This window comes from Alligator mississippiensis, chromosome 5, assembly GCF_030867095.1.
Source record: "Alligator mississippiensis isolate rAllMis1 chromosome 5, rAllMis1, whole genome shotgun sequence".
In the NCBI taxonomy this organism is placed as follows: domain Eukaryota; kingdom Metazoa; phylum Chordata; order Crocodylia; family Alligatoridae; genus Alligator; species Alligator mississippiensis.
Genome location: NC_081828.1, coordinates 128,874,732 through 128,898,858, shown reverse-complemented (window position 1 = coordinate 128,898,858; position 24,127 = coordinate 128,874,732). Strand labels below are relative to the sequence as shown.

General features: G+C 41.1%; 1 protein-coding gene across 3 annotated transcripts in view; it reads left to right on the top strand.

Annotated features, from left to right (window-relative positions):
* Nucleotides 1-4,235: 4,235 nt before the first annotated feature.
* BMPER (BMP binding endothelial regulator) overlaps nucleotides 4,236-24,127 on the top strand; it is a 242,062-nt gene continuing 222,170 nt past the window's right edge. For 2 of the 3 annotated variants that reach the window (XM_059728689.1, XM_019483425.2), the window contains exons 1-2: nucleotides 4,236-4,581; nucleotides 5,819-5,904. In XM_059728689.1, the coding sequence (XP_059584672.1) occupies nucleotides 4,473-4,581; nucleotides 5,819-5,904 (195 nt within the window). In that variant the 5' untranslated portion in view covers nucleotides 4,236-4,472. Of the gene's footprint in view, nucleotides 4,582-5,818; nucleotides 5,905-24,127 lie in introns of those variants that run through there. The other variant, XM_014602611.3, reaches the window with a different exon arrangement.

Genomic DNA, 24,127 nt, shown 5'->3' with positions numbered 1-24,127 from the left:
AGTTAAAGATAGAAGAGAACTTTCCATAAGTCTATTCTGTCAGTTCCCATTGTACTTCATAAATAATTTTTTCCAGAGTGTTATTTCTTTCTTTGTTTTGAATATCATAATAACTATAATTAAACTGAAGAAGTTAAATAACATAACACATAAGTTCATGGTACATGATATTAGTTAATGATACATAATAATAAAATCCAAGGACACTCACAGTGGAGAAGGTATCTACATGTTGGAATATAAGGATGAACATGCTATTTGACCCAGTACACAAGAAAATAGCAATCCATGAGCCCCAAAATAAGTGAATTCTGAAGATTTCAGATGCTTAATCTAAGAGTGAAATTTCCAGTATTTTTTTTTTTTTTTTTAATTTTTGAGTCTGCCAGCAAAGCAGAAATGCACCAAGAACAACATGATGCCAGCACAGTTAATACTTTACTACTGAACAGAGAGGAAAACTCACAGAAGAAACATCTGAGAGGTGCGCGTGTATATTGCATCAAAACCTGAAGTGCAATCAGTTTGAATGGGGGTGTTGATTATAGCCTTGTTGGTCTGACATAGGCAGACTTGTCTGTCAACAGTTTGAATGGACATCCTGTAGATGTGAAGCATTATGTTTTAAAACAAATTAATAGTGCTACTTGTTTTATGTTTAATGTGAGTTTTAATTGCAGGGATGAGACCTAGCTACTGCCACACAAAGTAGGTAAGTGTTTGTATTGCCATGAGTTAAAAGTTCTGTGTGGATATCTAATAGCAGAAAATGTTTTTCAGTGTCAAATTGATTCTATAGAAAGGTATCACAGCCTGAATGTATTTCAAAACACGGAACTAAAAATCGATATCACACTCATGCAACCCACGTGATTTTCTAAAACTGGTGTCAGTGAGAGTAGCATTTGAAATTTTACATGCTGTAACCAAAATAAGGTAATAAGGGCCAGATGCTTGACCAAATGAGGGGGAAAGAGGTGGAAAGACTCCGTAGTATTGGACAGGTGGAGGCAAGTGGCGAAGTGGAGTTAAAATGCCATCTTTTCCTCCCATGCTAGGCTGTGCTACAGGTAGAACTTTAACTAGATAGCAGTCAATCTACTTAGTTTGCCTGTATCTGGAACCATTGGAAATCTCTCCAAGAAACCTGGGAAAAATGATGTTGATTATAGCAGCATTCATTTTCATTCATCATGATTCAGAGAGGAAATAGGACACAGGTGTATCAGCAGCAGCTGGACTTCTCAGAATGTCATGTTATCAGGAGGCTAGTGGGCTTAGGAATTAACGTAAATGTTGTCTGAAGCTTCATTTTCCCCTAGATTTTCAGGCTCTGAAAAGATGGTAATCCAGTGTCCGGCCCACTCTGTGCAATCTCGAACACATTAGTCTAAGAAGAGACTCTTCAGTGGATAAACTTCACAGAGCTTCCACACGTAGTATTCTTCTTATAGACATAGTTTGATGGAAGAGGAGCAATTAGGCCAAACTGAAAGAGAGTAAGTACATTTATAAAACATGTTGGTATGTTTCACTTCATAACTGCTCTCCTTTAGTTATAATGGCATTGTATACTTTAAGGCAGCAAAATAGTTTCCTCTAGTTAACAAAATGAGTTATGATGTGAGTTAAATGTGTAAATGCAGCTCCTGACCTCTCCTGTCTATAGCAACATTTGCTAGAATGAGATAAAAGTCACTTTTCCTTTATCTTAGTTAAATTCTTTGCTGTTCCTTGGATGCCACTGATATTTCTTTTTAGCCTGAAAGCAGAGGTGCTCCCATACAATACATTTTTCATTCATTTCTCACACAGAGGGTATTAATTTTCAGTAACTTTCCAACTTTGAAGAAGGCAAGACTCAACAGAAAAAAATATAAGCAGTGTCACTCAAGGACTCATGATGGTTGATTTGTTACATTTTAAAGCTTGTATCAAGCTGTTCCTTTTATATAAATTATTTCCCTGCATGGAAAGTGTGATGCTGCTGATTACAGATATGAAGCAGAAGCTGTTTTGCCCAAACCTGCAATGGACGTTTTTTTCCAATGGTGGGGGGGGAACATTCACGCGAATCAAAACATATTCTATAGTGGTTTCTAGATCTACATCTACAGGGTGATCCTGTAATTAAGCCATTAAGAATCCCTTTCCCAGAACAAATGTATACACATTGCATGCACAATAAGTATATAAAGAAAATATTTGCTGTATGACACACACAATATAAAGCAAATCTTTAAATTTTATCATGAACAATACATCTCAATTAAGTCTTTGGGGAAGAATCTGACTTAAAGACTCTAACTTTAAAAGCCTGTCATTGGGTATTCCCTTAATGGAATTACAACTAGCATTCCTGAATTTTGTTTAGACTGAAGGCAGGTAATATAGGTTTAAATAGATTTTACTTTTGCAATTCAATGAAAATCTTGTTTTCATCACTGTAAGATTGCCAGTAACATATTGGATAGTCCACATCCCTTATCTGTGTTAGCTACTTTCCAAAGTGAAAGGGATGGAAAAGATATTACTCTAGAGGTGAGGAATTAATCCTGTGTTATCTGCATTTTGGGACTGTTTTATATTGTATATCAGCAGTGTGTGTTTTTATATTAATTGTTCTTATCTTTAAAAAAATCAACCATGAAACGCTAATAAGTTTGTGCTTTATTAAGCAACAGAAAATCTTTCTATACACACAGGTTTTGAAATCTTTGGGATAACTGTAGTAAAACTCAGAAACACTTGGGGGGGGGGGGGGGGAAAGAGAAAGCAAACTGTGTATCAACCTACACTCTTCCATCAAACAATGTCTATAAGAACCTTTTCCAAAGTGTCACAGGAAGAATTTATTTTAAAGAGTTTCCTTTCCAGGAACGAACCATGAGTTTCAACATAGTTTTGCGAGATGCTTTTCGCCAGAAAACTACATCGTACACATGTTAACCTACATATTCTGTGTGTGTATGTGTTTTATCCATACTAATATCCAGAAGAGCAAAATATACACCTGCAAACAGAAAATGTCAAAAACATTTAAGAGGCAAGGATTTCTTAGGGTGACGTCTTTTATTGGACCAACTATTTAGTGGGGATAAAGCTAGACAAGGTGTCCAATACTCACATTTAACCTAAGGTTGATATACTTTTTTTGTTTTATTATGTTTTTCCCCCCAGGTGTTTCTAGGTTTTTTACTACTGTTTTCCCTCAGGTCTGACCTGACGAACAATGCATTCGAAAGCTTGTCTAGCTTTATCCCAACTACATGGTTGGTGCAATAAAAGCTACCACCCTAAGAAATCCTTGCCTCTGGCATAATTTGTGGGCCATCATGGCTTCCACATTGCTCTTACACTACTAAAAAAGCCATTGGAGCAGAGGAGAAGCTGCCACAGAGTGATTACTCTTCTGATCACAAGAGATCGCTTTTATGATCTCTCAAACTGCATCGTCAGTTTTAAGAATCGAGACATTGCCCAGACAGGAACCAGCGGATGTGAGCATTGCAAAACTGGAGCAAGTGCACAGGGTTGAACGGGATGCTGAAGTTGTCTGGTCTGTGGGAACCAAGGATGGGGTTATCACAGGTGAAACTGTAGTGCCCTGCACCTTATAGAGTCATTGACAAAAGGACACTACTCGGTCATAAGAGGCAAGTGTTTTCCATTCACTTTGGCCTGGTGTCACCCGACAGAGGAAGCAGGAGGGAACTGGACTCGAAGCGCTCGACAACACCCTCTGCTTTTGTTTGAAATAATGGGGATTTGAGGAACCTGAGGTGAAGCACTTGGGGGGGGGTGTTCAGAGAAAGGGTCCAGGGAAGGTGCCAGCTCAAGCCCCCTGCCTGGGAGGGAAGCGGGCTGCGGGATCGGCCGCAGGTTTTGCTGCCACTGGAATAAGAGAGGGGGCAGCAAAGGCGGCGGCGAGGGAGCCGGTGCCCCCATGCTGCGTCCCGCGAGGAGCCGCCGCCGGCGAGAGGCGCCGGCCCCCCGCTCGCCCTGCCTGACCGCGCCCGCAGCCTCGGGCCGGGGAGGGAAGGGGAAAGGGCCGGCGGGCGGCGGCTGCCCCTCAGGGACGGGCCCTCTGGCTTTGCCCTTCGCGTCCGGGCGTGTGACAGCGGCAACGGGGCGGCGTCCCCCCGGGGCCGGGAGCGGGCGTGCGCGCGCGTGTGTGTGTGTATACACGTGCGTATGTGTGTATACACGTGCGTGTGTGTGTGTGTACACGTGTGTGCGGGTGGGCAGGGGGCGGCTGTCAGCGGGAGCCCTCCCTGCCCGGCCCGGCCCGGCCGGGAACTCCTGGCAGCCCCGCGGGGGACCCTCCTCCTCCTTCTCCTCCGCCTCCGCCCGCCCGTCCCTCCCAGCCCGGCTCCGGCTCCGGCTCCGGCTCCGCACACGGAGCCCCGCTCGCTGCCTGCCTGCCTGCCTGCGCGCCGCGCCGCCGCCGCCCGGGCTCTCCTGCAGCCGCGATGCCGGGGCCGGCCGGGGTGGGCGGGTGGCGGGGCGCCGGGGCCGCGTGGGTGCTGCTGCTGAGCCAGCTCGGGGTGCAGCTCTCGCTGGCCTCCTCCTTCCTCACAGGTAAGGGCGGGTGCGGGGAGCCCCCTCGTGGGGCAGGCGACCCGGGCGGGCTTGACAGCGCCGCTCTCCCTGCCCCGCAGCCTCGCGGAGCCTGAACCAGCCCCGGGCCCGGGCCCGGCCCGCGCCCGGCGGCGGCTCCTCCGCCCGGAGGATGGAGATCCCAGCCCCTCTCCGGGCGCGTTCCTGCCCCCTCCTGAGAAAGTTTTTCCTCACATCCGACCCGAGCTTCTCTTGCTGCGTCCTGAGCCCCTTGCTCCTTGTTCTGCCACCGCGGAGCATCCTCTTTGAAGGCTGCTATTAAATCCCCCCTCTCAAGTCTTCTCTTCTCCAGGCTAAATAAGCCCAGTTTCTCTCGGGTTCGGTTCACAAGTCATGTCCCTTAGCCCCTGGACCATTTTTATTGCCCTCCGCTGGACTCTCTCCAGTTTGTCCACATCCTTTCTGTAGCAGGGGGCACCCAAACTGGACACAGTACTCCAGAGGTGGCCTCATCAGTGCTACTTTTTCCTCCTACTCCTTCTCCTCTTCTTCCCCTTCCCCTTCCTCTTCCTCTTCCTCCCCTTCCTCTTTCATTGTAGATGTAGTTAGGGTTTTGGAGGCAGGTGAAGACCTGAGCTCCTGCCCCTTTCCCCTGCCCCCCCCCCCCCCCATCATAGTGGATTTTACATAAAGAAAGATGTTAAGTCCATTTCTAGGAGCGTTAGGTTTCACAAAGTGATCCCAAGGGGAGAGAATCCAGGGCTAACCAGGGACAGGGGCCTTGAGCTTAAGTGTGACTCCACCAAAAAAAAAAAAAGATAATGTGTTGGATGCCTAGGAGTGTAGTAATGGGACCTCTTCAAAGCCATTGGAGCAACTAGACATCTTTCCACAGACTGTGGCGGGCTGTAGGTGGAATCAATGTGAAAGCATCACTGCTTGCATGAAATCCTCATTGCCGTGGACATGCCAAGAAAAGGAAAAGCATCTCTTTGCTATAACTGAGCATCCAGCAAAGTCTAGGTCTTGTATAGAATAATAATAAAGCTAGTTATAGCAAAATGCCCCTTTGGAAGTGAATACGTTCTCTACATTTATTATTCATGCTCTTGGTTAAGACAGACAAATAAAGAGAGAAATTTAAAACTGAGGGCTAGGGACTGTGGAATGGATTAAATTTGAATTTGGATTCTAAAGCCAGCCAGCCAGCCAATGAATTAAAATTTGAAATTATTTTTTATTTTGATTTCCATCTCAGGATCTGTTGCAAGATGTGAAAATGAAGGGGAAGTGCTGCAGATACCATTTATCACAGACAATCCTTGCATCATGTGCATTTGCCTGGTAAGTTTGGATTTCAGATCTTAAGAGCACTTCGCCCTATTCTAAAAGTAACTGTACAAAGGCAACACATTATATAATCAAGCCTTGGGTATCTGTTGCATTTATGTAATACAAGGTTATCTCACTGCTGAGCTAACCAGGAAATATTGCTGTCCATTATCTTGCAATCATATCTTGGACTTTAAACTCATTGACACAGTCTTATGAGTGACTTTAATATGACATTGTGAGACTCACTGTTCATTGCACTCATTATGTGAATTCATAGCAAACACTGCTTTCTCAAAGTCGAAAGTGCTTCAGTACGAAAGAGTCCTGTGGAGATCTTACCTACAAACACAGCAAGGAGTGTAAAGTGCAGGGGGCTTGTGGATGCTACTGCTTTCAGTCTAGCTCTACCTAATGTCAGATAGTGACTGCTGAAAAACTGCACAAAGGATCAAAGTAAAGGATGCAACAAGTTAATAAAGCCATAATATTAAAATAACTTAAAATAAAAAACTTTTAGTTTTACAAGGATAATGCAGTATATATTCCAGGCATCCCTAACTATATTGTAATAAAAGGACAATGCAAGCACACATGATGCTTTTATCAGAAAGCTTTTCTCTGAAGATGACACTGTTATTAGTTCTGGGAATTCAGCTGCTCTAGTAGTTTACAATGATGCAAGTTCATATTTTTTCCCTGAGGAAATATGCCATATTCTTATACTGGCTTTCAGCTAAGGAAATGCACTCAAGCTAAGACAAATGAGGGTCCATAAGTTGCTGAAAAATAAATTTGCATGTATAATGTTGTTAAAAATGAAACCAAATCTTAGCTTACTGTACAATGCAAAGAAGAAATGCTTGTAAACATAATTCCTCATCCTCTGAAACATTATTTCATGTTTCAGAGGGTGAGGAAAGAGGTGTACCTTCTGATTACTAGCTATGCAATGATTTCCCTTACTTGGCTGAATAACAAGTCTTATCACTCTTATTAGTGATAATATTTCTAAAATTCTCAGCACTATAGTAGCTTTATACATAGAAAAGAATGTTTCAGACTGCCTATTGGGAAGCTGCTCCATGCAGTTGCAAGAAGCACAGTGCCTGTGATCCAAAACACACTCAGTTCAATGTGTATTGTTCCATTGATTTCAGTGGATTTTGCATGACACCCAATGTCAATCTTTAGATATTAATAATAAAGAACAGATAGTGTATGATTTGGGAAGAAAAGAATGGGATGTATAGAGTAAATAAATAAAAGGGGGAAAAGTGTGTTTTATAATGGGTTCTGGATCTTATCTTTCCCAAACATCTGCCGCATAACTCCTGCAAAAGGAAGCAAGCAGTGAGGAAGCAATTTACATGGGAAAGAGCAGAAGCCCTGTGTTGGATTAAAACTAAAGCATGAAGGAAAATACACACACACACACACACACACACAAGATCCTCTTTATAGTTTGAATACTTAAATCACTCGATACACTTCTAGAGAAGGTGAAATTAACATGGCATGAACATGAAAACTTGAAAAAATATGGAAAGACCAGAAGCAATAACTCTCAGTCGATTTAGTTTACATATGCTGTTGTGAGCAAACAGAAGCATCAAACAGGCGTTTTGGAGGCAGTTTGATTTTCTACCCTGTATTTTAAATACTGAAGGTGAGGGAAAAATTGCTATGACCTGCCTTGAAGCTTCTATTTTTCCCTTCTGCTAAAGAAAAGCCGAGAATTCAGATGCAGAAGGAGAAACCTATTAGAAGGGACCATATGTGGTTAGGAGATATTTTTAACATCATGTATCTTCCATGAGTATAAAGACTTCCCCGATAAACAGATTCTGACATTTTTGGCCATAAAGGAACTGAGTAGAGTAGAAAGAATTGGACTAGTGCGTTTTGACCAAAAAGAGGAAAGGAAATACAAGGCCTTTGATGTGCTGATTTGCAATCAGGTATTCCATACATCAGCTATCAAGGATACTGTTGGAACAAAAAGCCATGGGGGATCTAACTTGTGTGATAGTCATCCTTGTAGTATGCAGCTACAAAGAAAGATTCTTCAACCATCCCAGGAAGGCAAGAATTTCTCATTGGCAATTCCATAATAAGAAGAGTAGACAGAGAATTCAACAAAGGACACAAGAATGACATCCCTGCTTTGCAAAACTGGAGCAAAACCACAGGATTAAATGGGATTATGAAGTTGTCTGGCATATTGGAACCAATGATGGGATATTACATGGAACTAACGACACAAATTAAAGGACCTCAGGAATCCTGAAAGAACAGGAAAATTCCAAGGAATCATCCAAAAGATTTTTTTCAATTTCATAAGTGAAAAATGACAAATGGCAGGTGAATCATTAGCTGCATAACAGTTGTACAACCAAATAATTTTTGTGTGGAATATTGAGCTACTGTACAAGGGAGACAGTACAAATAAGAGCTTGTATCTCATATCTAGGTTGAAGCAGCAAGGGGAACACTAAGGTGGTGTCCCCTTAGTACAGTGTGGTGCTAAGAAAGTGAATATGGTACAAAGTCAAAACCCAGCATATTATGAACACATCAAAACAGTGGCAAGAAATGCAAAGAGAAAACATTTTCCAATTGCTTATACATCAGTGTTAGGAGTCAAGCAAGGAGAATAGATAATTCTCAGTGATGAGGAGAATTTTGATAAAATTGATATTACAGAAAGTAGATTGGATGCTTTGTATTACTGGAATGTTAAAATCACTGATTATGATCTATTTAAAAAGGATAGCATTGGTAAAAGGTTGCAGAGAGTGCCATTTTATATCAAAGATGCTATTACTTTTTTTAGAGTTATTGATGACTCAGAATCTCAGCATTTAGAGCAGAGGTGTAATGGGGCACTTAGGTACCCTGGGTGGCAGCCATGCGTCAAGGCGGTATCAGCTGCTGGTCTCTTTTGTGCCCCTTCCAAAGTTGGTGCCCAGGTCTGGTGCATCTGTCATCTTCTCCTTTGTTATGCTAATGGTTCTGAATAAACATAATCAATGATCTAACAGTAACACCCCAAATGGGGTATGAGGTATTGGTGAGGTCTGTAATGAACTGCTGAATTAAACTAGGGTACAGGATGAGATATTTTCTAAGCACCTGTGTATAACACAAAGAAAGAAACATTTTTACACGACTTCTGTTTGCGAGATGTGTGCTAAGAGGCTTAAGCAGCGTTAGGAAGTCAGTAATGGGCACTTGTGCAATTAATGTGCATGAATAAACTCAAGAGCTTATTGCTTTGGAGCTTTTTTCATGCACAGCACATGGAATCTTGTTAGAGGAACCTGGGTTGGATGGGGACCCAGGGGGTCAGCCAGCCAGCTCAGAGCTGCTCAGGCAAGGGCGCCATGTGCATCAGTGAGGGTGGGTGGGTTAGAGGGAGGGTTGCCTGGGGCATGGGGGTGCATCAGTGCAGAGGCTGCCTGTTGGCTAGCCCCACACTGAAGAATGCTGTGCCCCAGCCAGCTAGGGAAGCATCTACATGTGCACTGCTGCACACAAAAAAACCTTCCTCAGCAGGGTAGTACTTGCATTTTACAAGACTACCTTGCTCTTGATTTGTTAGTTTTGTGCGCCCTAGAAGGGGCGCACATGTAGATGTTGAGACATTTACTGCACAGTTAATTAGTCAGCTGCACAGTAAATGTCTTGTGTAGACACACCCAATGTTTCTAAAATTAAAGTCAGTGATTTTCTAATACAAAAGAGATTAAACCGAACATAAGGTAACTCTGTTTTGGATCTTGTTATGAACCATAAAGATGAATTAATCACTGGACTGCAAGTTACTGTTCGCTTAGGACTAATGAAAATGACTTGATTACATAGAGTATGGGAAAGCAGAGGACTTTCCAACCAGTAATGTATGCATGTATGTATATATGTATTTATACATACATAGAGTGGATGTTTCAAATGTGGCAGATTCCCAAGGCTGAGGAAGAACTGATACAAAATTAACTGAGAGAAAAAAATGTAGGTAGGAAAATGTGAATTAAAATGAGTACTTCTTAATGAAGAATGTATTGGGTGGTCAGAAAACCATGATTCCAATGTCAAAAAAGAAAGCTTTGGCTAATATCCTAACCTGGTTCACTTGTGAAGTGAAGGCAGCAAATAGAAATTTAAAAAGCAATCTATAACAAATGAGTGGGGGAAGCGATATCAATCAATATAAGTTAGAAATTATGTCATGCAGAAAATTGATAAGGGGAACTAAACAGAGAAAATCCATAATTGTCAGGGATAAATACAATAAAAATGAGTTTTTAAAACAGTGCAAAAGAAATCTCAGTAATGGTATGGACCTGTTAATAGATGGGGATGGTATAATTGTTAATGATGTTGCAGAAAAGGTAAAAGCATTCAATAAATATTTCTGTTCTGTATTTGGAAAAAAAAGTGGGTTGTTGTGTTCACATCACAAAAGCACTTTCTAGTCCATTAGCAACTAAGGAGGATGTTAAGCAACCTCTCTAGAGATAAATGTATTTAAATCAGTGGGCCAGATACTTTGCACCCAGCAGTCCAGAAAGAGTTGGCCGTGGAGATTTCTGGATCACTGATGTTAAATTGTAATAAATCTTGGAGCACAGTGCAATTTCTAGAAGACTAGAAGAGCGTTAATGTCATGCCAAAATTTAAAAATGGCAAGTGGGATCACCTGAGTGATAGGCCAGTTAGTCTGACATCATTCACAGGCAAAATCATGGAAAAACTGACAAAAGATTCAATAAATAAAGAATTAATGGATGGGAATGTAATTAATACCAGTTATGACGGTTTTATGGAAAACAGGCCATGCCAAACAAACCCTGACTTCATTCTCTGAGCAGATGAGAAGCTTGATTGACAAGAGGCAAAGGGATAGATGAAAGGATAGATGAAAAAACAGTGACAATTAGTAACAATTTAGAGAGTTCTAGCCATTTAATTTATCAAAAAGATGACTGAAAAATGACTTGATAACAATATATATGTATCTTCACAGGGGGGATATAATTGGGTATTAAAAGGTTCTTTAAATCTAGCATCACAAAAAACCTTAGTTGAAACCTGAAGCTGGAACAATTCAAGTGAAAAATAAGGCACAAATACTTAACAATGAAGATGATTAACCATTGGGATAAACTACCAAGAGAAGTAGTGGGTTCTTCATCCCTTGATGTCTTCAAATGACGTCAATGACATCAATGTAGAAGTAACTGAGTGAAATTTAATGGCCTGGGATACACAGGTGATCAGACAAGATGATCTAATGGTTCCTTTTGCCTTAAACTCTTTTATGGCTAGGAAACAGAATGGACCGTCTCTGTTATCATATTAGCTATGAGGGTATGAAAAAAATATAGGCTTTTTTTTCTAATGGAAATCTTATAAAGTACTCTTTTGCTCTTGCATATTGGATGGGATTCTTGCTAATTGTTTACAGCATCAGTCATCTAATTTACAAAGAAGCTAAAGATGTCATAAGTAACTATATACTAATTGTTTTAATATGACTTTTTACAACAACAATATTTTGCATTGCTCTATCTTCCATCCAATCATCTTGTCATACTTTAATTAATTCAGTCTGGCAGGAGTTGTGCATTAATATTCTCATTTTTACAGACAAAAACTCTAACAAAAAGAGAGAGATTGTGACTTGCTCACAGAAAGTCTGTAACAGAAGTGTGAATAGATGCTCCTAAGGTTGAATGATTCAACTGTCAAATCATCTTTCACTCTACGTACCTTGCCTGTATGACATGATGTGGTTAGGATAGTGCCAGTCATAACAGATTAATTTTCAGTTTCTCACCATACTGGAAGGCAAGCTAACCAGATGCTTGGCCACTTTTAGATCTGCTCAGCTGGGCTCACTTGAAGGTCTAGATAGGAAAAGGTGGCTTTATACCAACTCCGTGATTTCTAGGGTTTGAAACTTAATGTATGCTTGGCTGCCAAAATCCCTAAGGTTTTCCAAATGCTAGGAACATTTGGTCTAAATACAGGCAGTCAAAAAGCCTGATGCTAAATCAATTTGATCTTCGCAGGTTAGTCTAAACTGCCTAGACTGAACCTATAAGTAAGTGAAGAGACATTAATTTTTTATTCCAGAAGTGCACCCATATGCTACAGTGGCCTTGCCAGAGTCGTGCTAAAGCATGCTTCCTTGCTGGGCTGGAGCAGACAGCTTGGGTCAAGGCTAGCCCACCCACCCTATGACGGGCGGTTCATGGGGGAGGTGCAAAGCTTCCTGGGATGCTGGGAGACTGTGCGTTAACTTGAATCTGGATAGGATCTAGGACAGAATTTCTATAAATTGATTTAACCTAAATCTGTTAACTCTGATACTACATTCATCCAGGTTTGCCTTGAGCCTGTTTTGGCCATTTTGAAAGAGGTTTGTGTGCACTGAGCTGCTGTTGTGTAACAGATTTGAACCAGTTTCCAATCACTTATACCAGTTTATATGTAATTTATGTTCCTAGCCTATGAATTAGCGTGGTGATGATAAGTAAAGATATGTTTGATCACATTTATAAATATGACATGTATGCCAACAAAATATCGATTCGGCTCAATGGACTAGTTGGTTTTTGCCTGCTAGTAAGTGCTTTAGGACAATTGTAGATCTTAATAACAATACCTTATGTAATTTGCAAGAACTCCTTTCTAAAAGTCCTGACAGGCCTATGGAAATGAAGCTTAAAACTATACAAGAAAACAATACAAATCCCTACCACAGCATAAAGAACCTGATCATGTCATGTCTGACAAACTTGAAGTTTTACTTTAGTTCCCCAGATATTGGATTGAGGCTATTGGAAGCACAGTAAATATGCTCCAAAAACCAGGTATATAAATCTGAAGACCCCCCTAACCCTAACCCTTCCCTCCATGCATGATACTGTTTTGAGTTTTTCAAAGCAGAGCTATAAACTGAAGATTTGAGATTTTAATGGAAAAATGTAGAACTAAATGTGCCTGCTGAATGTTAGAGGGTATTCAAATTACAATTCCTTTATTTGCTTGTTCTGTACATTAAAAGTTCATGGAATATTTAAAGTTAAACTTTGGTGTACAGTGAATTGCCAAATTTAGCTGAGTTTTTGTTGGTACAGCCTTTAGGCAGGAAGGTCTCGAAACCTGAAAATAGGCTTACATCTGATATCATAGGATTTGCTTTTTAAAAAACTTGTACTTCAATTTAAGTTTGGAAAAGACATAAAATGCTACAGTCCATCGGAAATAGGTGAAATGAGAGCCTGCGTATAATTACAGTGCAAAAATTTAAAAATCCCACAAAAACCACCTTAGCCTGAATTAAACTTTTGATTCTGAGTTTTTAAAAGAGGGAATGATCTCATGGCAGTGATGATGATGATGGGTGGTGGTGATGGTGGTGGTGGTGAAGAGAGCCATGTAATTTCATCCTCATTTATCATCATCTGGATAAACTCTGAACACTTTGCCAAAAGTAAGCAAGGATCCAAGAATAACCTATTCATTGGCTGGTGATGGATGTAGCCTTAAAATGAATGGGCCAAAAAAAATCAGCATGCCAGTTCAAAGGTATAGGTGAGAAGTGAGTGTGTTGTCCTTAATTACAACGAAGTGGGTGACTCAACTCTAGACTGGTAATGATGGCCTGCTGGTTGCAAAAACCTATCTTTCATTTATTAGATTGGCAGCAAAAATTATTTGCATTCTGTCAAGAATAATACAGGTTTGTTTATTCTGTGCCTTTTTATGTGGGGAGAAGAGAGTATTTTTTTCACAGTCCTTAAGTAAAATATGTATATTTTGTGAAAGAACAGCTGATAAAAGCCAGCAGTGACAAACCACATCTAACCCCATTCCATTTTGCTCCCCTGTGCCTTAAACGTGCTAGTTATACCTGAAGAATAGTAATTGTACCTCTCAACCTTTTATCACCTAAATCCAGAACAGAAGGAAACCTATGTGAGCCAGAAAGTGTAACCCAGTGTAGGAAACCTGAGAAAAGTTTGGAGACAGGAGCTCAGGAAACTAGAAATCAGAGCTTTCCTTGGCGTGAGTTTTATTCAGCATGAAACGTCATTCTGTAGTTTAAATTTCCACTTTTGAATCCAAATGTGCAATGTAGAGTCTGACCTTTGCTCATAAAAATTATGTTAAATTTAGTGTTGTAAAGCCTAGTGTTCTGTCTAGTTTGAGTCAACTGAATGGTGATACCTAGCTTGTTGGTGTCCACATTTTAAATCAAACTAATGATAACAAAAAAACAAACAAACTCTTCACCACCATCCCCATTCCAAAAAACAGGAAAGCTAGCTTACCCATCTTCTGCAATTCTGTACCCATTAGATTTTACTGTATAAATCCTGATTTGAGAATGGATAGCCTGCCTGCGAGCAAGTGTCTGACACATGTTCATGGAAGATGGCAATGTTTAATACATCAGGATTCAATTTTTGTTGTGTCAAGGTATAACATGGCCCAGATGAATTTTAGCAGAATAGTGTATATTGAAAAAAAATCATAAAACATATATTTCATACTTATTTAATAATAATTTCAGTAGTTTACATACTTCATCTAAAGAACCTGCCAAAATTGCATCTTCTTTCACTTTAAATGGTTCTCTGCCTTTATTACTGTACAATATAAATAGTTTTCATCTTTACATTTTAAAATAAAGAAACAAAAGAGTAAGGAACAGTAGTTTAATGGTAGTTTTACTCCCATACAACTGCAAAAAGGAACTTAGTTACTGTTCTTGTTTGAAAGGCTGATGAGTTAATGGCATTAAAAACATAGGTTAGTTGTTTACCTACTCTGGAAGTAACCTGATTTGGGCAAGTCTCTGAAGGGATGAACTGGCCAACAGGCTTCTATATTTATTCTATGACATACAATAAGTGCACATAAAACCAAATCATGGCTTTCTTGGTTCATATGCCAGGAAACAGCACTCTACCTGCACATGATAGAATATGGAGTTTTGCACTTCTTTGTCTTTAAGGTTTCCATGATCAGAGTTGAGAAGCTTTTTGACGCAACACAGTCCCATAATCAAGCCATGAAAACTTCATATTATCTCATTTGTAATCAGTTTAAGTATGTAAAGTGCTTTGGAATCCTTCCAAATAAAGAAACTGTATAACTATAACTTGTTAATTATTATTAACTATATTCTGTGTAATGGAGTTTGGGCTTGACTTCGATTCCTTATGTCTCAACAGTGTATTCAATTAATTCATTAATTATCTTTAAAAATTAGGTAGTTGATTCCAAACACCAAATTTGGAAGCCTTTCTACAGAATTTGGGTGCTAAGTGAACAATGTGGATTTTTCTATTTCTGCTGGTTTCATCAGCCAGATCTATTTCAGCCTGCTCACTATTGTATACTGAAGCCTGGGTCTCCACACAGAAGTGTTTGCTTTTGCACTTCAAGTTATGTTTCATCATGACATACAGTTTTGTGACATGTTGTCACAGGATGCCGTGAGTCATAAGTGACGTGGCTATAGTGTCCCATAAATATACAGCAGTGGAGATAGGTGAGGCTTGAATAAACTATTTGATGTTACCCTTAGACCTTTTGTGATAGTGAATAATTCACTACTTGCATATCTTCAACAGTGAATTTGCTGTGCTGAGCAAATATGCATATGCAGGCAGTGCTGGGTTTGATTTGGATCTTGCAAAGCTCTGCTGGAAAACAGCTGAGAGTAGGATTACTCCACTGAAGTTGAAGATCCAATGTAACAAGTACAGGAAAGAGCTTCACTTTAGTATAATTAAAGTCTCTGAAAACTTGAACACAAAAGAGCATAGTTAAAATTAATAAAAATACATAGAAAAACATGAAGGGAACAAAAATGCCATAAATTAAATGGAAAAATGTAATAAGTGGCAAAGGTCTTTGGAATGTGTCTAGAATAAGTGCATAATAGATCTATGTTAAGGCACATTTTTATTGCCAATAAGAACAATATTATTAAAGACCTGGTCTAACATCAAACTGCAGTGTTAAAGGCACACAGTTACCTGTACGTAGATTTTTATAAGCTTTCAAGTTTCTTCCACTGGGTTGTTAATTGGCTTTTTAAAAATTATGACCCTGTAACTTAATGGCTCAGAGTATCAGTATATCTGCAGTTCTGCTTTGTGTTGCCATATGAAAATAAACTTTTTTTCCACAAAACAGATTTAGGATTCCCATGATATTTTAATAGAAATTTTTGGACAGACACAGAAGTTAATTTAAACAAAGAATAAAAGAAACCCCAAAATAATATTTTTGGTGGGGAGGAGAAGGGGAAAGAAAGATTTGCATTAAAAATGATCTGATCATAAACTTATAGAGCCACAGTAAAAAATAAAATTATATTGAATAAAAGTTATTTCCTATATTATTATTAAATAGTATTGATTATTATTAATATGTCATAACATAATACACCACAAATATTATCATGAATAATATAATACATCAATGCAATTATTATTAGGTATTACTAATACTAGCATACTGGTATTTGATCATCTCATCCTGTGGCAACTTCTGTTTTGACTTCCTGACATCCTCCTGCTATCTATCTGGCTACAGCTAAAATTCTATTGTCCGTCTTTTACCATTCATTTACCAATGTCATAGAATCATAAAAATTAAGGGCTGGGAGGGACTTTGAAAGATCGTCAAGTCCAACCTTCCTGCTCTGGGCAAGAATACTGCTGAGATCAAATGATTCCAGGACCATGGTTGTCATGGGTGACTTCAATTACCCGGACATCTCGTGGGAGGATCACTCAGCAAAATCTGAGCGGTCGCAAAGCTTCCACTCATGCGTGGATGACCTCTACCTGACTCAAGAAGTCTATGGGCCAATGAGAGGTAAAGCACTGCTCGACCTGGTACTGGCTACTGGGGATGACCTAGTCGGCGACCTAGTGATCGATGGGAAGCTGGGTGACAGCGACCACGAGCCGATCACCTTCACCATCCACCGAAAAGCTGGCAAGTCGGTCAGCAACACGGAAGTCCTTGACTTCAGGAAAGCCGACTTTGACAAGCTCAGGAGGCTTGTCAGTGAGGCCCTAAGGGACCATGACCACGGGGAGAGGGGAGTTCAAGAAGAGTGGTTGTTCCTTAAGGGAGCGATCCTCGAAGCATAAACTAAGTCTATTCCATCTCGGAGGAAAGGCAGCAAGAGGGCACAGCAGCCCCCCTGGCTCTCCAGGGACCTAGCAGACCTCCTGAGGCTAAAAAGAAAGGCCTACAAAGGATGGAGGATGGGAGTCACCTCCAAGGAGAACTATTCTGCACTGGTCCGGTCCTATAGGGAGCAGACCAGAAAAGCCAAGGCTGCAATTGAACTCCAACTAGCTTTGAGCATCAAGGACAATAAAAAGTCCTTTTCAGATATGTGGGGAGCCGGAGGAAAAGCAGGGGCAACTTTGGACCCCTGCTGAATCAGATGGGGCAACTGACAACTGACGCCCAGGAAAAAGCCAACCTATTAAATAGGTACTTTGCATCGGTCTTTCATCAGTCCCATGGGATGCCCATGCCCACTATGGGACAGGGAAGTCCGGGTGAGGGTGATCCCCTGCCCTCCATTGATGCTGACTTCGTGAAGGAACATCTTGAGAAGCTAGATACCTTCAAGTCAGCCGGCCCTGACAATCTTCACCCCAGCGTACTCAAGGAGCTGGCAAGCATCATAGCCCAGCCTCTAGCACGGATCTTTGAAAACTCTTGGCGCTCTGGTGTAGTGCCCGAAGACTGAAAGAAGGCCAATGTGGTGCCTATCTTCAAGAAAGGGAGGAAAGTGGATCCGGCTAACTATAGGCCCATTAGCCTGACTTCTATCCCGGGGAAGATCTTAGAAAAGTTTATTAAAGAGGCCATCGTTAACGGACTGGCCGACGCCAACATCTTAAGGGATAGCCAGCACAGGTTTGTTGCGGTTAGGTCTTGCTTGACCAATCTCATTTCCTTCTACGACCAGGTAACCTATCACATGGACAAGGGAGAAGAGATTGATGTCATATATCTTGACTTCAAAAAAGCCTTAGATCTGGTTTCCCACGATCGCCTCTTGGAGAAACTGGCCAATTGTCGCCTTGGGTCCTCCACGATCCACTGGCTGGAAAATTGGCTCCGGGGTCAGACCCAGAGGGTAGTAATTGATGGAAGTCACTCATCGTGGTGTCCCGTAATCAGTGGGGTCCCCCAAGGCTCTGTCCTTGGACCCATACTGTTCAACATCTTCATTAATGATGTGGACACTGGAGTCAGAAGTGGACTGGCCAAGTTCGCCGATGACACCAAACTTTGGGGCAAAGCATCCACACCAGAAGACAGGAGGGTGATCCAGGCTGACCCGGACAGGCTCAGCAAGTGGGCGGATGAGAATCTGATGGTGTTCAACGCCGATAAATGCAAGGTTCTCCACCTTGGGAAGAAAAACCCGCAGCATCCTTATAGGCTCGGCAGTGCTATGTTGGCTAGCACTATGCAAGAAAGAGACTTGGGGGTCATCATTGACCACAAGATGAACATGAGCCTGCAGTGCGATGCTGTAGCTAGTAAAGCGACCAAAACACTGGCTTGCATCCATAGATGCTTCTTAAGCAAATCCTGGGACGTCATTCTCCCCTTGTACTCGGCCTTAGTGAGGCCACAGCTGGAGTACTGCGTCCAGTTTTGGGCTCCACAATTCAAAAAGGATGTGGAGAAGCTTGAGAGAGTCCAGAGAAGAGCCACGCGCATGATCAGAGGTCAGGGAAGCAGACCCTACGATGACAGGCTGAGAGCCCTGGGGCTCTTTAGCCTGGAAAAGCGCAGGCTCAGGGGTGATCTGATGGCCACCTATACGTTTCTCAGGGGTGACCACCAGTATCTGGGGGAACGTTTGTTCACCAGAGCGCCCCAAGGGATGATGACTAGGTTGAACGGTCAAAAACTACTACAAGACCGTTTCAGGCTGGACATAAGGAAGAATTTCTTTACTGTCCGAGCCCGCAAGGTCTGGAACAGCCTGCCACCGGAGGTGGTTCAAGCGCCTACATTGAACACCTTCAAGAGCAAACTGGATGCTTATCTTTCTGGGATCCTATGACCCCAGCTGACTTCCTGCCATTTGGGCAGGGGGCTGGACTCGATGATCTTCCGAGGTCCCTTCCAGCCCTAATGTCTATGAAATCTATGAAATCTATGAATTCCAGCAAGGTGTCTGTCTAGTTTCCTCTTGAAGACTTTTTAGGTTGGGGACTGCACTTGGGAAGTCTATTCCAGATTCTGGTCACCCTTTCCGTAAAAAAGTTCTTCCTTATATGCAACCTGAAACCATGCTATAACTGTTTATGGCCGTTGCTCCTTGTCCTCCTCTGGGGTGCCCTACGGGAGGACAAGGAGCAATGGTCATACTCTGTTAGAGGATGGTTTCAAGTTGGATGTCCATGGCTAGTGATTACCTCTATCTTTCTGCCTTCCGTGTAATTAAATTTAGAATCCTAATCCTACCTTCCAGAGTGTCTGCAATTTTACTCAGCTTGGTGTTTTCTGCAAATCTGCTAGCTCAGCCCTATCCTCAAAAGATATGAATGTTAATGAAGTTATTACTGAAGATATTGAATGTTGCTGGGCTTATGCCCCAGGAAAACCCACTTGACACCTCCGGACCAGTTATGTATTCACTTTTCCATACTTTCATCTAGACCATGTTTCCCTAGCTTACTAAATGATGGTGTCATGGAAAACTGTGTGAAAAACCTTGCTAAAAATCAAGATATGCTCTATCTGCTGCTCTCCCCACATCCATAGAGTCCATCATCTTGTTGTAGAAGGAAGTTGGATTGACCAAGCCTGAATTGCTCTTGACAAATCTATGCCAGTTCCTGATCACCTTGCTGTCCTCCAGATACTTAGAAGTTGATGCCCTGATGATGTGTCTCATAATATTTTTAGGTACTGAGGTCAGACTGACTGGTCTGTAATTCTACAGATCCTCTTCCTTCCCTTTTTTATAGATGTGCACTATATTTACCTTTTTAAAGTTATCCAGCAGCTCACCCAAATTCCATGACTTCTCAAAGATAATAGCTTTGAGATAATGGCTATGCCTTAGCCAATCGATAATGGCAATGACAGCCAATTCCTTGAGTACTCTAGGATGAATCTTGTATACCTCTGTTAACATGACAATATCCAAGTTTTCTAAGTAACCCGTAATTTGTTCCTCACATACTCCAGGCTGATTACTTCCTGCCCTGTCATTGCTGCCGATTGTGATCATCTCTTAATAGTTGACCCTATTCATGAAGACTGAAGGAAAGCAGACATGACATCTGCAACATTCTCTGCAACATTATTAGATTGCTCTCCGGACTCACAAAGGGTCTTACACTTTCATTGGTCTTCCCTTTACTTCTAACATAGTTGTAGAGAGCTTTTTTGTTGTCTTTCATGTCTTTTGCTAGCTGTATTTCCATTGTGCTTTGGTCCTTCTGATTGTCTTTGTGTATGTCTGTGCTATCTTCTTCTCATACCTAGTAATATTTCAATTTTTTGTAAAATTCCTTTTTCAGTTTCAACTAACTGAAGAGTTTTGTGCGTAGCCAAATCAGTTTCTTTCCACATGTTTGTCTTTGCCACTTTGCTATGGCCTCTACAGTCATTTATAGAGAATACCAAACATGCACTGACAGTACTAGGCTTCTTACAAAATCCAGGGACCCAGCCTTTAGCATACTTATCCTGAGTAGAAGGATTGTGTTAGTGTATTTCAGAGTTCAAAGAGGTCCCATCCTGAAGTCCTGAGCAAATTCCCTGAGGGCTGCTGATTTCGGATTTGCTTCTGTCCTCCATGTTTACTGTTGGCTAATTCCAGGAAGTTCTTTGCTCAGCTTAGAGACTGTTTTGGATCCCATTGTGATGTGCCTAACTCTGTTTTTTTAAATGCTGCTCTGGCCACAGGTGCTTAAAAAGTTAAATATTGTAGCACCTAACTGTTAGGTTCCTAATTTCTTTTTTGGGTTTGGCTGTCAGGTTCAAACCTGCAGAGTTTTATACAGTCGCTTAGTTTTTTGTGTTATGACTCATTTAACTGATTTCAGTGGAACTTCTTGCATTCTTGAGGTGAAGCACAGATATAGGTCTTTGCAGGATCAAGCTCTTAATATTTGAATGTGGGAGAATTGGCTAGATAGTTTGGATTCCTGACAATCCAGAGGCCACAGTAGGGTAAGAGTGTTGTAGCTGTGATGGTCCAGGGAGTATGCAAGAAATAAGGTGTATTTGGTAATATTTTGAATTAAACCAAGTGAATAGTTGGGAGAGAAATTCAACTACCTGAAGAAGGGCACTTTGTGCCTGGAGTTTATCTAACATGTTTTCTGACTATATAGTTGATGTAGTAAAAGATATTACTAAATAGATCCAGAGGCTAAAAGTGGTGTTTTTAGTTTACTACCCTCGCTATTATATTCCATTATATTAATTGTCTTTAATTGGAATTGGAGCAGGCTCAAAGGCTTGAAACATTGTACGTGCTTCTGGTGCTGTTCTTTGGTCAAAAACAGCCAAACATTTGTGTTTTTACTATTTTTATTTTAAGAATACTTAGTAGTGATTTGAAGAACTACAGAAAGAAGAATTAAACATCTCAATTGCCTTGATCTTGTTTCCTCCTCCTCTCATCTGTCTGAGTCATGGCTAGTGATTACATGTAATTGAGAAGGTTGGGAGGGCGGGAGAAGAATTAATTGATAAATAATTGTTTGAAGACAGCATGATGATGATGATTTCATGATGCCAGTTAATGAAGCACCTGCAGGCTCTACCTTTCGGAATTTATTGTTACAGGAGAGGATCATGAAGTCAAATTTTGGAGGTGTTTTTTAAAAAGCCATTACAGAAATGGGCATCTGCAGGGAAAGGTCATTATGGCTCATACTTTAGCATGCATCAATGATTACCTCTTTGGTCGAAAATATTTTCTCCTGCATTTGGCCATGTGCTACTGAAAAGTTTTGTATTTATCATTTCTTCTTCAAAATATCTTGTTGTCAGCTGCTGCTGGAGGCAGGATACAGGACTAGATGAAATTGATGATTTGATCTGGCAAAAGCTTTTGTTCTAAAAAAAAAAAAATACTTTGGTTTTTACATATGCATGTGCCATTTTAATTTGGATACTATAGTTTGGTTGGATGTTTTTAAAATAATACTTGAACAATTATGTTTTCTCTTTTTAAAATATTAAAAGTATAGCAACGTAAGCTTTTTTGTTTGTTTGTTTATTTGTTTTAGTTTTTTTAATAGGAAGCCTGATGGCCTGTTCCTGGGGCCTAGTACTACCTCACCAATTTAGCCTCCTTATATGTCTGTGGAGCAGGCAAAACATGATGATGCTTACATTTAACAAGTAGCTAGTGAACTCATGTAGAGTTACTGTTTGTTTAACATATGAATTTAGAGAAGCCAGGAATAGGGCACCTTGTATGCAGTTGTGTTTTTGACCAATATATAGCAAGATCACTAATCTTCAAAGGAAATCATTCTTACCCTGAAATCATCTGTAGCAGGTCAGGTCAGTCCTGAGGCTGCTGCAACTGTTGGGTCACTTCAGAGGCTGTAACAACCCTTCTCCACTCTGCCCTGTGTTTGGCTAGCTTTCTGCACTGTCAGTTGAAGCCCCGTCCAGTTCTTAATACTGGTATATCTTTTTCTCTTTCCCTCCACTGCACTCTGCATTATGGTGTTGGCAAGGATATCTGTCGTTCTTGTGATATGTCCAAACCATTGCAGCTTCATTTTTCGCACAACCTCCAACAATGGTTTGTAAATTCCAGTATCTCAACTGATTTAATAAATTTTATAGACAGTAGGGCTGGAAGGGACCTTGTAAGATCATTAGGTCCAGCCCCCTGCCCAAGGGGCAGGAAGTCAGCTAGGGTCAAAGGATCCCAGCAAGATAAATATCCAAAATGTTTCTTAAAGTGTTCAAAGTAGGTGCTTGCACCACCTCTGGAGGGACTCTGTTCCAGGCCCTGGGGGGTTTGGACAGTGAAGAAGTTTTTCCTTATGTCCAGCATGAAACGGTTTTGCAGGAGTTTATGGCCGTTGGACCGTGTCATCTGTAGGGGTGCTGATTGACAGACTCATTGGTCCACTGCTCAGTCTATGAGACACATGGTAGTCTCCTGAAGCCCCTCCTTTCAAATGCTTCAATTCTGTTCTCTAACTTCTTACTATGCATCCATGTCTCACAGCCATAAAGCATCATAGAGATGATCACAGCATGCACCAGATGTAACTTTACCTCCAGTGTAATATTGGGTGTGGGGGGAGGGGCTGAACACGTAGCAGAAGTATGAAAAAATCCTAAGAATTCTAGGTTGTGAAGGTGCCAATGTGGACTCTTCTGTATGGTCCTCTTTCATTTTAAAAGAGGGCATGTTCAACATGGCTAGGTACAGACATTCAAAAAGCCTGATGTGGAATCGATCTAATTATGCAGGTTTCTGTAAATGGCATAATTTAGATTGGGACTGAACAGAACACACATTTGTGTTTACGTGTAATATCTCTCCCTAGCCCTGGGGGCAAGGAGAACTTAAGAGCTGCTTCTGCCCTGCTCTATAGCCAGGCTGTGCAAGGAGCTGGGCTAAGCCTGGCTTCCCATCCACTGGGACTCCATGGTTCTGGGGTGAAGCAGGAGCAGCTCTAGTGCTCCCCGCACCCCCAGATTAGCAAGGGACAGTGGGGACCACAGTAACAATGTGTGGGGAGGGGAAGTGAGGTGCTACTGAGCACAAAGGGTAAGGGACAGTAGGAATTCTTACTTGCTTTGGAGACTAAAAAAAAAAAAGTCTCTGGCTGCTGCTTCTATGGTTTGGCCCAAAATGGGGGCGTGACCATGCCACTGCACACCCTAGAATGTGTGTTCTGTTCACTCCCTAAGGATCCACCCCTGGCAACAGATGAGGGGTGGTAATGAATTGAGCATTGCAGTTTTTTTACTTAGGTACTTAAAGCAGCAGTTAAGCAGGGTTTGGTTTCCTTTTTGTAATTTTTTTTTTCAGCTTTAGCTTACCTCTTCATTTTTATGCATCACTTTAACCTCTCTTTTAAAGTAATCTTCAGGTCTTCCTTTTACTACTTTATGAAATCTGCATTTCAGACTGATTGTTATCTATTCCTCTCTCATTCTGCTT